This window comes from Takifugu rubripes, chromosome 22 (assembly GCF_901000725.2).
Source record: "Takifugu rubripes chromosome 22, fTakRub1.2, whole genome shotgun sequence".
NCBI lineage: Eukaryota > Metazoa > Chordata > Actinopteri > Tetraodontiformes > Tetraodontidae > Takifugu > Takifugu rubripes.
The window spans coordinates 9,852,541-9,868,729 of record NC_042306.1 but is presented as its reverse complement, the minus strand read 5'-3'; the positions used below and the strand labels follow the sequence as shown (position 1 = coordinate 9,868,729).

At 45.1% G+C, this 16,189-nt stretch overlaps 1 protein-coding gene across 7 annotated transcripts in view; it reads right to left on the bottom strand.

Annotated features, from left to right (window-relative positions):
• Nucleotides 1–832: 832 nt before the first annotated feature.
• kcnab1b (potassium voltage-gated channel subfamily A regulatory beta subunit 1b) overlaps nucleotides 833–16,189 on the bottom strand; it is a 28,341-nt gene continuing 12,984 nt past the window's right edge. For 6 of the 7 annotated variants that reach the window (XM_003975573.3, XM_029830868.1, XM_011616422.2 and 3 more), the window contains 13 exons: nucleotides 14,700–14,743; nucleotides 12,566–12,603; nucleotides 11,944–12,023; nucleotides 11,515–11,559; nucleotides 10,601–10,645; nucleotides 9,398–9,441; nucleotides 7,635–7,721; nucleotides 2,189–2,274; nucleotides 1,976–2,096; nucleotides 1,808–1,902; nucleotides 1,572–1,692; nucleotides 1,406–1,494; nucleotides 833–1,314 (listed from right to left, as the gene is read on the bottom strand). In XM_003975573.3, the coding sequence (XP_003975622.1) occupies nucleotides 1,225–1,314; nucleotides 1,406–1,494; nucleotides 1,572–1,692; nucleotides 1,808–1,902; nucleotides 1,976–2,096; nucleotides 2,189–2,274; nucleotides 7,635–7,721; nucleotides 9,398–9,441; nucleotides 10,601–10,645; nucleotides 11,515–11,559; nucleotides 11,944–12,023; nucleotides 12,566–12,603; nucleotides 14,700–14,743 (985 nt within the window). In that variant the 3' untranslated portion in view covers nucleotides 833–1,224. Of the gene's footprint in view, nucleotides 1,315–1,405; nucleotides 1,495–1,571; nucleotides 1,693–1,807; nucleotides 1,903–1,975; nucleotides 2,097–2,188; nucleotides 2,275–7,634; nucleotides 7,722–9,397; nucleotides 9,442–10,600; nucleotides 10,646–11,514; nucleotides 11,560–11,943; nucleotides 12,024–12,565; nucleotides 12,604–14,699; nucleotides 14,744–15,239; nucleotides 15,569–16,189 lie in introns of those variants that run through there. The other variant, XM_029830870.1, reaches the window with a different exon arrangement.

Here is a 16,189-nt window from a genome sequence, read left to right as displayed (position 1 = left end):
GTAGAGAGACCAAAATAGCAAACCGTAGCAACTACATCACTTTTCAAGTTGCAGGTTGTAATTCAACACAGAAGTTCACAATAAACAGTGTGAGAGGATCATAACAATTAGAAGGCATCCATACTAATAGAAAATTATTATAGATCTTTGAAATGAATAATTGGAATTTTAATTGCTTGATTTATATGTACAAACCTGATTAACAACACTTAAATACGCATGTGGAAAAAGAACATAACAAGTATGTGTCCATTGTGTAACAATGGGCCCTGGTAAATGGTAGATAAGAATTCAGTCTTGCAGATCAAATGAATGTGGCATCCAAATGGGTACATTGTTATTCTAAGAATATTAATCAGCCACATGGCTGTGGTTTTTTAAATACCACATTTTCCCTTAGGAGTACCTCTTAAATTAGACAAATGCAGGAATAACACAGAGTGAAATTAATTCAATCACATGTTCCCATTCCTGGGAAAAAAGGAGAAATACACAGGCCAAATAAAAGGGGTTATTAGAATACAAAGGGAAACTACACAATGGGTTTTGTATAAATGAAAATAAAGGAAGAAAGAAGACAATGAGATGAGAAGCTTGCATTCTCATATGAATATATTGTCATATAGTAACAGTCGACGTTGAGACATTTTTCAGCCTTGTGTTTTCACAGTTAATTGCACACTGATAAAGATATGTTGAGGTCAGCTCCAGCTGTAATGGGAAATGTTAAAACACATCATCTTGTCTGCTGAGACCAGGCCCAATTACACATCTCGTAATCTTAATTTTTCTGACAGCTAAAAAGATATTAGAAAACAGAACACAGGGAACCTTCCAGAAAGCCATATTTTTTTTAAATTTCTTCACTGCTGGTTCAATATAGCCTCATTAACTTGAGCTACATCTTATATTCTTATAGCATTAATCTAACAGCAGTTTGTTCCTGTAAATATATGGGCTGTGTGCTATACTGCGGGTAGAAGAGAAATCGCCTCCCTGGAGCTTTCGCCCTTCCCAGCCACTATAGCTGTTGCATGCATATTTTGTCAATTAGCTTACTTTACAAGAATGAGAACTGGTTAATCTTCATACAGATGAGCCAAGCAGAGCACTTACACAATCGCACACATGAGCGAAACAGGACACAGTCTTAATGTTGCCATGGCTGTGAGGACTGAGCTTTTGCCAAGCTTTTTAAGCATAGTTCATCAGAACAGGGTCCTTTCAATGGTGGTAGTCCTTTTTGCTGTGAGGACAATTTTCTAGTATGTGATCCACTTCTGAGGCGATGCCTGCTGTCATCTTCGGAATGACCTGTGGAGCGAATAAAAGAATCCGCAAGAATGCAGTCTGACTTGATAAAATAACTGAACTAGTCGTTTGGTGTCGAACGTGTGCGGGGTACCTGAATGGCTCCCAGGTTCTCCGTGAGCTGGCTTGGACTGGAGGATCCCAGAAGCACCGAGCTCACTCCTTCATTTCTCAAGCACCAGGCTGGAAAGAATTTTTAGAAGTATGTTTTGAAGAGATACATTAAAGGCTCCAATTGTTGTGAACCCTTATGCCCTCACCTATAGCTAATTGTGGTAAAGTGCACCCCAGCTTTTCTGCTATGTGAGCCAGTTCCTTGAGCTTGGCCTGCTGTTTCCTTCCATCCTCGCTCATTATCTTCTCCCTTAACCACTGATATGGCTGAAAGAGGGGAGGAAAGGACAGTGTCACAATGGTGATTTCTTTCATCATTTAAAACTCTCTTGTAATGAAAGTTTAAAAAAAGTGACCCGCTTAAAACCAATAAGCCCTGCACCTTCATTGAGGCCCTGGAAGATTCTGGGACACCATTCTCATACTTCCCGGTGATGATTCCACAAGCTAACGGAGACCAGGAGACCACGCCGACACCTAAGAGGATACAACATAGCATGGACAAAATATCCCACATTGATAGATGCTGGAAAAGTTTGGGAAGACTGGCCTATCTTGTGATACAGCTCTGGGAGCTGAGTTTCCACTTTGTCCCTCTGGAAGAAGTGATATTCCGCCTGCTCACACACTGGTGGAATCAGATTAAACTGCCGGGCCACAGAATACGCTTCCTGAGTTAATCATACAAAGAAAAATAAACCAATAAAGCAAACACTTGTGTGTATTTCTATTCTGTGACGTGCTGTGACGTGCTCCAACCCACCATAATTTCCATTGCCGACCAGCGGGATGTCCCCCAGTACATCGACATGCCCTGGTTGATCACATGTGTCATGGCTCTCACAATCTCTGCAAGGGTGAAACGATATAGGTTTGAACAAGAAGTGGCGAAACTGGCACATCAAATGCAAAGTTTCCCACCTCTTGTGAGAAAAGTTCATCCTTGTTTAAGCTATTGTGCGAATTTATATCTGGTAACACCACTTTATTTGAACAAACGCCACAGGGGAGGGTTAAAGACTCAGCCAACCTTGGCAGAATGTTGCCTGGAGTCAGTTGCAAATTACCCTGGTTGTTTTTGCGTGTTTGCGCCAAAGGATGCAGATAATGCAGGAAATGAAAAATGCATAACACAGAAGGTATTTGTTTAATTTGTATTACCTCATTTTACTGCTGTTAACTTATTTCTCAAAGAAACCTTAAAAGGAAAAGGGCCTTTAAAGGAAATATAGATCTTCATTTGAATACACAAACACCCCATTAATCCTATAAACCACAATCACATGCAAACAGCACATGATATAGCGGTAATTCCTCATTTGTTGATTTACAATTGCACTTAAAGAGCATTCATGGAATGTTAATCATGGGAAAAACTGAGGGAACTCAGCAGAAAGCACTAACAACAGGGGGCAAGATGTCTGTGTAAATTCTCAGTCATCCAGGTCATTGTATCCAAGGTAGTTTTTCTCTGTCAACTGGACTGGGTTTCTTCTCTTGAAGACGTTTCGCCTTCTATCCAGAAGGCTTCTTCAGTTCTGAAATCGCTGGGGAGAGAGCTTGAAAATATATAGCCCCTGTGGACCATTTGCATGCTAATGATCTGGGTGGTCACCTGAGAGTCGTTAGCAGGGTCGTTGGTCGGGTCGTTCACCTAGTTTCTGTTGAGATGTCTCCCCTTTGTCTGCTGGGTCACATGGTGATGAGTCACTGGGTCTCTTGGAATGGTGTGAATGTTTGTTTTGCTGTTGGAAGGAGTGGAGGACTGCATTGTATGTGGGTGATAGGAAGTGCCTCAGGCCACCACCTCTGTTTAAGGATGGTTTCTCCAATTTAACATGGATAGCTTCCTTGACCCCCCTTTCGAACCAGCGGTCTTCTCTGGCCAGTATCCGTACTTGGCTGTCCTCGAAGGAGTGCCCACTCTCCTTTAAGTGTAAGTGGACTGCTGAATCCTGACCCGAAGAGGTGGCACGTCTGTGTTGTGCCATTCTTCTGTGGAGAGGTTGTTTGGTTTCCCCAATGTACAGTTCCTTGCATTTCTCCTGGCACTGTACAGCATAAACAACATTACTTTGTTTGGGTCTTGGTGTCTTGTCCTTTGGGTGTACTAACCTCTGTCTGAGAGTGTTGCTGGGTTTGAAATGAACCGGTATGTCGTGTTTCTGGAGGATCCTCCTAAACTTCTCTGAGACTCCAGACAGGTAGGGGATGGAAACGCTGCGGCGTTTGTTTCTCTCCTCCTCTCCTTTGCTGAGGTCTCGCTTTCTTGAGGTTTTGGTGAAGGCCCAGTCTGGGTAGCCACATGTTTTGAGAGCTGTCTTAATGTGGTCCTGTTCCTTCTTTCTGCCTTGGGATGTGGTGGGTATTTCTCTGGCCCGGTGTTGGAGAGTTCTGATCACTCCCAACTTGTGTTCCAGTGGGTGGTGAGAGTCAAACTGGAGGTACTGGTCGGTATGTGTAGGTTTTCTGTAGACTTCGATGGTGAGATTTCTGTCCTCAGTGATCTTGACTGCGCAGTCCAGAAAGGCCAGACTGTTTCCTTTTACCTCTTCCCGGGTGAATTTTACATGCTCGTCTGTTTTGTTGAGGTGATCGGAGAATGCTTCCAATTCTTGTATTTGAATTTTGACCCAGGTGTCATCCACATACCTGAACCAGTGGCTTGGCGCAGTTCCTGTGAAGGATGTCAGGGCCTGGGATTCCACCTTCTCCATGTATAGGTTGGCAACTATAGGGGATACTGGTGAGCCCATGGCACAGCCATGTTTCTGCCTGTAGAAGCCTTCTCTGTACTGGAAATAGGTGGTGTTCAAACACAGGTCCAGCATGGTGCAGATTTGGGCCGGTGTTAAGGTTGTTCTTTCTGTAAGATTCTTGTCCAATAGAAGGTGCTTGTGGATGGTGTCTATGGCGCTGGCGGTGGGGATGCACGTGAAGAGTGACGTGACATCATAAGATACCATAGTCTCTTCTGGAAGTAGTGTGAGTCCAACGACTTTTTGAGCAAAGTCTTGGGAGTTTTTGATGTGGTGTGGGGTGTTGCCAACCATGGGCGACAAGATGGAGGCCAAGTATTTGGAAATGTTGTAGGTTACAGAATTGATGCTGCTTACTATGGGTCTGAGAGGGGTCCCTGGTTTGTGGATCTTGGGCAATCCATAAATGCAAGGGATGGTTTCTCCTGGATATAGACGGTAGTATTGTGGTCTGCCAATGGCTTTATCCTTTTCCAGTTTCTGTAGTAAGTCTACCACCTTCTTCTTGTATGAGCTGGTGGGGTCCCGCTTGAGTTTCTCATACGTGGCGGTATCTGTCAGGAGACTGAGTATTTTGGTGTCATAGTCAGTGGTATTGAGTATGACCGTGCACCTACCTTTGTCAGCTGGTAAGATGGTGATGTTCTTGTCCTTGGCTAAGGATGCAATGGCTCTTTTTTCCTCATTCGTGATATTGGAGGTGGGAGGTTTTGCACTAGCAAGAGCGGCTGTTACCTTGAGTCTAATCTGTTCTGCTTCTGCTTCTTGAGTCTAATCTGTTCTGCTTCTGCAGAAACCCAGTCCAGTTGACAGAGAAAAACTACCTTGGAAACAGGGGGCAAGTTTTTACATTTTAAGGCTAACCCTTTGATGTTGGCGTGCTGCCATAGCGATGGCGTGCTCCTGGACTGAAACTTGAGCACGTAGTGGAACTTTGACTGCACAGGTGCAGGATAAACTTACAATAAATAACAATAATTTCGTCCTCCAGTATTGCAACAAATGTGGACAGACTTCCATTTGTGTACTTGTACTGGCTAACTGCCTGCTGCTAGCCAATATCAGCTTGTCCTTGAGCCAGCAGCGTGGAGCCACAGAGGCGGGGAACATTTGGTCAGCTTCGTCATGAGTTCGGCCTTCTGCAGAGCACAGCGAGTGTGCGAGAAACAAAAGCTTCCCCGCTGGCGTCTAAAAGTCTCCGTGCAGGTGTCTGTATCTTCGAGGAAGTTGCGTTATGTGAAGCCGTCGCTTTGATGATCGTGTCGCGCCAGGGAGGATCGTCGGTGGCCGATGGAGTCGGATTCTGGGCACCATTGCTAGGGTGTGCAGGCTGTATGTGCTGAGTGGGTGTATTTTCTTTGCATGCTGCTCTCTTATTGCTAAAAACTTGAGAGAGGTGATATGTTGGTACATGCATTCATTTCCTGCCTAGATGGATGTAGTCTGGGGTATTGAAGCAATTGAATTTCACTTCTTCCTGAGTGAACAACACTTAGCCAGAGGGCCTGTTATTAAGTCTATTTAATGATGCCATGTCCAGTCTTTTATTCTTTGCTAACGCCGACCAGAATTTTCAATTTCAGTTGACTGAATGAATTCGATTTGCAGCAGATTGTCCTGTCAAAGAAAAAAAATGATGCCGACTGACTGGATAGTGGAATTCCGCTCAGAGAATTCAAACCGCGGGCTATCTTGCGTCCATTAAAACAACTCAGTTCACCAAGGCAAAGCTGCTTCTCCTCGAGGCGTGCGCTGATTCATATTTGCTTTAATGTGAGTGCTTTTCGAGCTAAACTACTTGGCAATGCTCAGGAAAGGAACCCAGCCAAGCCTCTGGAGGAAAAGTTGCCGGCGACTGACCGCTGCATTGAAACGTAGCGGTGCGGAATGAAACAGAAGTCGAGGCGAGCGAGGAGGGGGGGGAGAGGAACTCCAGGTCTGTCTTTGTAATACAAAGTTGTGGCCGTGGCCAGGGCTGGATTAGATTCAAGACGAGACAAAAAGCCAGTCAAGAACAAGTAAAGGAGAAGGGGAGAAAGGCAGAGAGGAGGAGTGGACAGACAACAGTGATGCTGATGAAGGGAGACTTTCGAGCCATGACTTCACTTTTCTTGTCCTCAAGGGGACACGTGTTGCCTCACACAAAGTCAAATGCAGTTAAAATCACAGGAACGAAATAGAAACAAATGCCATGATTGTGCAAAGGCATGCATGACCATCTGATAGTAATGTTGCTTTAGACATTTGGAACCCGAATTTCAGTTGCGTTCAGCCTGACGCCAGATTAATATGGTCATTAATCGCCCTTTGACCTAAATCACTGTCTTCATAGTTCACCTCACGTTTTTAAAGTACTCTTTACTTCTTCCTAAGAACAAATTGTTACATTTGCCATCTGTTAGGCTGCAGAAAAAAGAAGCTCCACCTACCTTCATTACCTTAAGTGATGGTTACATTTTGCTATTGTGTGACCAGCAAAAGTTACAAATAATCGAGAAAATCGAGAAAGGTACAGACAGCCTTCTCAAAAATGGTACCTAATGTCTCCAAGTTAAACATTTTTTTTCAGTCTTCAACTGAACTGAACTGACTGACTTGCTGGGAAAAGTTCCGGTATTTGTTTCCTGCAATCTTTCCCTGAAGTGTTACTCCTGTAAAGAGTTGCCAAAAACAATGACCCTGTCTGGTGTGATGTACAGCACCCCCTCTTCACTGCAGTTCAATTTAACACTCAATCCTGCCACTCGATTAGGAGTAGAAAAACATTATCACATTTAAATGAGTCACTCTGATTGGGGTTTCCATCAACAGCTAAGTGACTTTCTCTGCAGAGATGAGTTAGTAGAAAGTTTGATGAACTCCACAAGGGGTCCTCCAGCCCCAGGAATTCAAAAAAAAAAAAAAAACACAACAGACTGGCCTCCCACGGTCTGCTGGCTCACAGGAGGTGAAGTAAAAAGATGGGAAAATATTTTCAGCAGGCGCGGCGAGCCTTAGCCAGGACAACCTGTAGATGAACGAGTGAACCAAGTGCATGTGACAGCGACAACTTGATGGAGGAGTGAGGAAAGAGATGCAAGGAAATAAACGTGGCATAAGGTGGCTGTGTGGGAACTGGTGGAAGCAAAAGAGAGCACAGTGGGGGTTGCGTCTCGAGAGACAGGCCCAAAAATATGCCAGTTTCCCGGAGGTGGGGAGGAGATAATCTCTCTTCTGCAGAACATGGCTCTAGCTTGGAGCTGGGTGCTGCTGGGAGACCCAGCAGAAGCCAGTGAACCCGCAGAGACGGCAAAAAATGGAGGATGTCGGGCTAAAATAGCACCGCGAGGAGACAAGCCTGTCAAACGACGTAAAATGTCAGAGGCAGAGCTACACGTCTCGACCTGCTTTCAACAAAGGTCGCAGCGCCGGTGAGGGAGGTGCCCCGTTGTGCATTTACCGATCACCTACCCTCCATAGGAGTGTTGCTGTCGGGCCGATTGGCAAACACCACGTCCACATATTCAAGCTGCATCCTCTGGAGGGAGCCCTTTAAACCTGCAGAGAGAGAGCGAGAGAGAGTAGAGAAGAAGCTGGAAAATGTGGCAATAACCTTGCGTTGGATGGGGTTCTGTCTAGTTTTCCTGAACTTTTGTGCTACTCAGGATTACTAGAACTTAGACAAAACCTCTGCAAACGTCTGACTAATACAATGAAACAGGGAGTTTTAAATGTCCAGAGGTCTTAAAAATCCCTTTCTATGCTTGTCAGTGCCTGATTTCGACAGGAGATGGATGGAATAAACAACTCTAAATTGAGAGGATGATGAGAGTGGAACCCATTTCTGTCTCTCTGATTTTGTGGCATTAGCGAGTGAAAAATGTCCACCGAAGACAGGATGAATGGCCACGACACAGCACTGTGAGCCGATCGGTCTTTCACAGACACACAAGGGCGAGTCACAAAAAAGGACAAGTGAGTAACAGAGACGCGTGGCAAGAGACGTTCCCGCTCTCTCATGCACGTGTTGAGTGCGCAGCAGATTAGCGCCACAGGCTGCGCATTAATCCCAGTTGACGGTTATATTCTCCCTACCACTTATTCCTTCCGCTGTCATGTGCGCGCCCTGAAACACCCGTTACAAATTCGAGCGCGCGGTGTCATTGCGAACAGTTCTCTCTTGGATTAGCTGGAGTTTACAGGCCGTAAAGGGAAACTATTTTTGGAACAGAGGAGGGAAAATGGAGCGAGGAATGCATTAAATAATGTGTTTTATGAAAGTCAGTTAAATGAAGATATTAAGGAGTCTCATGTCTGTTCTGTTTGCACTTTTGTGTTAGCACCTGCAGCTAATATTGATTTCACATTTCTCCTCCTGTCTGTAAATGTCACTATTGGGCCAATCAGCTGACTCATTGACTGGCCTGCGATTGCTTAATTAGTAAGGAATGAGGTATCGGAGTAAGTTAGTTAGCCCGCGGTGACGAGCACGCGGGACTTAGCCTATGATCAGTGACTCCGTCTGCTTGTTCCTGAGTGTTGCAGACCATATTTGCCTCCTTCGCACCCTCCTTCCCCCCTTCCTCGTGCTGCTGAGAAAGTTGCAGAGGAGTGTGGTGAATGTTAATGGTGTGAGAGGGAGCTGAGTCATGCAGGAGGTGCACTGCGCTACGGACAGACCGGCCAGATGTTAGGGGAAAAGAATGGGATGTGGATATGAGACATTTACATAGTGGTGCACTGGATGAGTTTGTAGATCTCTGATCTTGAAAAGACACTTGTGGAAACACACACAAACACCCTGTTTTTCTATCTTTGTGGAGACTTTCATAGACATAATACCCTACACAGCTCTTAACCTTAGCATCCCATTTAACCCCCTAACAATAACCTCAACCTTAAACACATGTCTGTACCCTCAAATAGTTCTATGAATTTGTAACAGTCCCAAATGGCCCCACTGCGCAAAAAATGTCCTCACTTTGCTAGTAGAATGAGTATTTCGGTATTTGATGTGTTGTGAATACAAGAACACACACAGACAGCTGTTTTGGTTCGATGCACCAGTGGTGAACGCAACCGTCAGATTCAGCAGGATGCAAAATCAAAGACGGCGAGTTTAGTGAAGAAAGAGGAGCAAGGAGAAGAGATAACAGTGTGAGATTAGCCAAGAACAGCAGGCTTGTGAGTGATGGGGTGACACGAAGGACAAAGCGGAGGAGAGGGAAAATCACCTTCAATGATATGCTTTCTGTTGAGGCCTCTCTCCGTCTCTGCCCTGCAACAGAAGAGGGAAAGAAGGGCAATAACGGGGATCTCCACACATGTGCCACACACACACACACACACGCACCCGCACACCGAAATGGCTGTCGTGATTTTAATTAGATCGTCAACTATGCCAAACAACTGCTCGCATAGCAAAGCACCAACAAATCATTGGACAGAATTCCACCCACTCGGGACTCTGTGTGTCTGCAGCTTAGGAACAGATTGTGCCACTGCTTTACTGGTATTTCACCAGTCCACAGCCAGTTTGCGTACACTCGACAACGTCCTACTGGAAATAACAAATGCAACGAAGAAAAATCCCAGTTTGTGTTATAGAGGGTATTGAGACTGAGGATTACTTGTAGCTTTGTGGAAAAACTGGAGACCGGGTCACAGCCAATCAGTCCCTACCGCTTGTTTTATAGGTCCTAGATTAGCAGTACTTGTGTTCTAAATAGTAGCATATAATTTGGTGCTGACAGTGTTCTCCAGCCTAGCTGCTGCGACATGCAAAACACTGCTTGCAAAGGCACCAACCCACTGATGCTCCTACTTTGTTGTTCTTGCATGTAAAGGCAACGAGCTAATCACGCAGTCTGCAGTTCCCCCTCAGAGCTGCTGTCAACAAATGAGCAAATAAAGCACCTTTCACCTGAAACAGTGAGGGTGAAGACTTTGTGCTGGTTGGTGTTCACTCACGCAGACATTCCTCCACAAGCGCACCTCTGAATTCTTTGTTTGCACTCCAGTTGATCTGTTAGCTAATTGGTACACTATTTCATTATCAGGTGCTATTTTGTTCATACAAACCAGCGTTAAAGTGGAATTATATGAAAGAAATGACAGCGGCTGGTGGATTTCTTCACAGTTTTCACGGAGCATTATAGGCAGTGGATCAGTTAACTGAAATCTACACAATCAGACCTGAGTTCTCCTCCACTGATCTGCATCTGATGCTAAAATGAGAAGCACACAGGAGTGTTCTGTGCCTGCGTGGACGGAGCTGCTGTAAAATATTTGATCCAGTTGTTCTGGCTGCAGGCATGTTTGAGTGAGCAGCTTTTTGCTGGTGAGGACAGCATCTGAGGAGGAAGCACTCTGGACCCACACAGGCACACAGGCACACGGACACACATACACACATACACAGCGGTCCGAATACTTACTTTCCACCCCAGTACAGCTTTGTAGTGATCACCAGACTGGATCTCCTGAGGGACACAGACAGAAATAAAAAGGCCATGAAACGGACTTCAGATCCGTAGTTCTGTTTTTGTGAGCACCCCCATGCCTGTGTGTGTGTGTGTGTGTGTGTGTGCAAGTGTGTGTGCAATCTTCCATTTAATTGGGCCTTGTAGTATATATATGTACATATAAATTGAACTCGAGAAAATGATAACGGGGCCACATTACATTATGAAAATGTTAACTGCCTCGGAAAAATAACCCCATTTCATAAAAAATTAAAAAAGGAAAAATAGAGTCAGCTAGCCTGCATATGAATTATAAATGCAAAAGAAAGCAAATTCTGTCTCGAAAGTGTGCAATGGCGGGTGTTTTTGTTTGTAATATATACAGTTATGATGACTCCAATAGAAGGTCCACAACCCTCGAGCAAGTGTGAAAAAGCCTCATAACTAAATAAATTTATTTCAGAATTATGTACCTTGCAGATATACAAGGCTCAAAAAGCACACGCGACTGTTGTGTTTAAAATATTAATACAGCCTGGACACAACAAAATAAATAAGGTTTGTTGTGTCTCATAAAACTAGCAAAACCTCATCATCTTCCAGTCGGACTTGAAAAGGTAAATTCATGGACGGAAAAATGAAAGTTAAGTTTTCAAAGGTAACTTAACTTGTCTGTTTCCATTCAGCTAAATACAAATTTCTTTCAAATTCTTTTTTTTTTTTAAAAGATCAGGATTTCAGTGTTATTTGCAGTTTGAAACACAGCTTTATGTGCACAAACCATCGTCAAGCACTCCCTGCAGTCGCCTACAGAACTCATGGCATCAGTTTTCCTCACAAAACACACACGTTCATACTGTGGATATATGCCCAGTCCAGAAATTTACCTCCAGCACTTCTTCTTGATAATGTTGCCCAGGATTATCTCTGCTCTGAAAGGAATAATAATAAAAAAAGCAATAAAAAAAAACAAAGTGATGCGATTATATCGAGGGCTGTTGTTTCTAAGAGCATGTAAGCATGACGATCTGATACACATCTGCCTGAAAACGTGATCAAAAGGAGCAGAAGTTGAAGTGGCTTGCAGCGCGGCAGGCGTTAATTTCCCTGGCAACCATTTAATGAAGATTCCTGCTCTCACAGCTGCAGCCTGTCTCCCATTATTCAGAGACAATGGCCGAGCCCGTAGAGCTGCGAACATCACGGCGAGCCTCCAGTCATGAATCAGATTATGCAAATCGCGTAAAGAGTCACACATTGTCCTTAATGTCGCATGTCTTAGTATGTGACGGACAGGATGTGGAACCATTACTCACTTCCCCCCAGAGTAGACTTCTGCCGTGTCGAAGAGGTTGACCCCGCTCTCGTAGGCGATAGTCATCAGCTGCTCCGCCACCTGGCGCGGACAAGAAGAAGACCGCTCTCGTCAGTCTATAAATACGAGCAGAGCTGCACTTCAAAGGGAAGTGGTGGATATTCCCATAAGAAGAATAAACGTGTTTTCTGGGATCTGTAGGAGCTGCGAGTTGGCTCGGGTTGTTTACGTGTTGCGCCGCCCTGACCCACTTCCAGTTTCGGAAGCCTACGTGGAAACGCCAGATCAATTATGATGAACGAATCCTCGCTCCCGCTGTGTGTTTGTGCGCCTCCACTTGTGTCAGACAGTAACGAGACGTCTCCCTGCACCTCCAAGGCCGGATCGAGGCATCAAGGAGGCCTTCATCGCATCTGACAGCGATCTGACCTCGGCGAAGCCATCAGGGACTGAACGGACAGCTGTTATTTAGCAAAATGAATAGCGGATTGAACGACGTGATCCCTTGACGCCATTTCACCACCCAGCATGTTAATGGCTCCCACAGGGGTCTTCCAGCCGCACTGTCAAGGCCGCTTAATCTCTGTGACTAAAGTCAAAGCGATAGGTGAACGATGACCTACCTCGTCAGAGATCTGCCCTCCAAATGTCACCCATGTGCCTGTTGAAGGAACAAAACCAAGCTTTAAAAGGATGCGTTGACCTTTTGGCACTGAGACATGACAAATAGCCCCCCTCTCGAAGCCATGGAAACCAAATGTCAAGGTTGAGTGCAGGGGCAGAAACAAGCATTAACAGTCAAATTACTGACATTTTACAGATGCATGTACACGCGTGACAGTAAAGTAGCGGAAGCATTGTTCGAATTAATTAGCAGTGTTCTGATATCAAGACCTGGGGGGAGGGATTTTAATTCCAGTATGTTTCCTCAAGTCTGCAGATCTTTGGTGTGTTCGCCGAGTGAGAACGTCGGATCAGTTCACTCAACTTTCAGCTGTCGCCTTCAAACCTACATATAATGTAAACAAAGAGCGCGCACAGCCCGATGAGCGAGGACTTTATGTTTTCCTCTTCTGTCGGTGATGATGCCACTGATATTAGCCGAAGCAAAAGGCAGGAGCATCTGTGAATTAATTATTGAAATGATCATCTGTTGCTGAAGAGAGGAAAGGTCAGCTATGCAAAGGAGGACATTGAAACAAATCTTGGAGGAAATTGGAAAAGGAGCAGAGAGTCCTGCTGCTATCTCCTTCATCTTGCTGCCATCTTTAGAGCCCCGTGTGGCCTTTTAAACAGCGTGTGGCCCTGGATTAACCTTTATATTCCTCAATCCCCTCAGCGGCCTTTAACGATCTGACAGTGACAGAGAGACGGCCCCCGTCAGCTGTCTAAAGCTAACGGAGCAGATGAGTAACGTTAGCTCAGATCATCTCAGATCCACACACATCAACAGAGACTTCGATGGTGTAATAAAGAGAAAGGAGCCAAACTCTCAGATCTCAGTGTCTGTTATCTGAGCTGTCACATTCATTACAGACCCCCAGTAATAAGCAAAATGCAGCACCAGGGTAGCACATTAGCACATAGCTGTTTTAAAGAGCTGTCAATTAAAGTCCAGTTTTATTTTGAATGAGGCAGCTTGAAAAGTTTCATGCATTGGAAAATGCTAATTTAGTTTAATTTCAAAGGTTAATCTCACTCTCGGCAATTTGCTATTTTTATGAAGGCGCAGCGAGTTAGCTTAGCAAGCTTAGCATTTTTTACACATAATATTGTCCTGCGCTCATGAAGAATGAATGTATTTATTTAATTTATTGTTAACGTTCTTATATTGTTATATATAGTGTAAGAAACATAAAGAACCTGTATAGAGCACATTCACAACATTTTTTTAGAATGCATTTCTGGCTTTATTTGGTTTCCATGCATAACGTTTGTTCATCAGCTGGTTGCCTGAAACCCTGGGAACATGTTTACCAAGTTGCGTGTTGCATCCACAGCGCACAACAGGGCGGGTTTAAGCCTGTGTGAACATTTATCTCCGTTAATGTGCTTAGTCGACTGCGCACAACATTCAATTGCATCAAAACTCTGAGCTGTTGAAGGTGAACTGCTGAAGCTACTAAATTCAAAACTAATGACGCTTTCGGAGTCTTTGCAAAGAAAGTCTTTGCGGTTGGCCTGGGGCGCGATGCTCGGCGACATCGATGTTGTGTTCTCAGTCTGGAGGAATCACACAAGCGCATCCTTCAAAGTGGTGAGCGATTGTCAAACAATTAGATTATTCAAACGAGACAATAATACGGCCGACTGTAAACAGACGTGCGGAGGAATTGATGCCCTCATCAATCAGCGAGCCGGAGGGTTCACTCACATCGATTTACCATCATCAGGCCTGCAGCACCCAGTCAGGCATTAACATGATTTAGTGCAAGTAAAACATGGCACACAGATATTTACATCAACACAATTGAGCAGTTTTGAGATAAATCACTGTTTACGGTCTGCTCGGCTAGACCAGATAATTGAGAAGCAGCTTGGCTATTAATTCAATATTAACAGAATAGGTATCATTGTGCTGTAAACAGCTTTGTTCTGAAGGATGTATGAGGTTTAAAACAATGAAAAATGATCCCGCGAATTAGCTTTTCTCTGCCTGGCTCTTGTTTTTCCTGTTAAACATAAGTAATGAGCTGCGCCTGAATGCTCGTGAAATCATTACACATTTGCCTCTTGATGCTAATTAAATATACTCACCAAGTCCCAGACAGGAGACACGCAAGCCAGATTTCCCCAGGTTTCTGCAAAATAAAAAAAAAACACACATTACGAGTCACTTTTTTCTGTAATTCTGCACATTCTGCTCTGGGCGCACAGACCTCTTCGGTGTAAACAAACACAAAAATCTATGACCCAATCTTGAAAAAGTCCATAACAAACAGAAAAACACTTTTATTGTACAGATAACATTGGATGAAAATCAATTGTGCTCAAAATACGGCAGATCTAACAATAACAAAAGCAGATGAAGTGGGCAGCCGGTATTTGCGGATGATTTCTCTCTTATATATGAAGACCCTGAAGCCTCTGAAAAGCACTGTCATCGCTCAAAAAATACAATTACTCCCTGTTCTGCGCCAGCGGCGCGTCTGGGGCACTTTTTTGACAAGCCTGACATCTTACAGCAGGAGCGCTTTAATCCTCCCTGTGCCCGTTATTACCTTTTCCCACAAGATGCAGCCACACCTCACCGACCGCTGGAGTTTAGATTAGCGCTCCTTCATTAGCTGAGCTCACCTCGCCATGAAGGACTCCAGCAGATCACTTGGATCCAGCTGATCTCAACCAGTCTCAGCTCTCCCCTGCAATTTCGTGATCACCGCCCAGCAGAGAAGGGGACCCTGAGCTCAGATCGGTCTCCCTGCAACCACGGCAGGTGTGTGTGTGCTGCAGGCTTAGAGATCAGCCCCTGCAAAGGCCACCTGGACTCAGGAAGGAGAGCGAATGAAGGAAGAGCTGTGCAGTGAGATATGCTTGTTTGACAGAGCCACAGATGTGCTCGCAGCCACAAAAACCACACCCCCTGACAGAGGCAGCAGAACGCCTCAGCCCGACACAGGTATGAGCAGAGTCCGGTGATGGGGATTGCTAGCATTCGCTCATTTCATTGAATGAGGCTGTAAAAGAGTGGAGGCGGGGGGGGGGGGGGGGGGGGGGGGGGGGTGGGGGGGGTGCAGACATTTTCACACATCTGACAACTCATGGCCTGTGCCCCGTCAAGAGGAATGGAGACTAATCCGAGCCCATGCGATCGAACTGCGCCCTGAGCCAATTCAATTAGGTGTTCAACATGGAGAAGCATCAGTCTTCAAGTTATTACTTCAGCTGAGCTGCCAAAATGAAAGTGGTGAATTGCAGAAACGGGAGTATTTAGACACAGCGCAGAGACTCTGGGGTATTCGTCTCGCTTATGTAGCTTTTCGGACCAGAATTGGAGGCCGATCTTGCTGGGATGTGCTCTTAAATCTGCATTTCCCAGTTGGATCAGTGGTCTGTAAAAATGTGGGGGAGGGGCGGCACTTCTGTGCAGCTGATGGAAGTGTGCTCAGGCGTGGGTTCGGTCGGGCGTCATTGAGGAAAACCCGAGCCGCCTCTCATGATCACGCTCGCCCTCCGTCGCTAAATCGATTTGTGTCAAAGCCCACTGAAATAATGAGCTGGTGCGTGCGTGTGTGTGTGTGTGTACG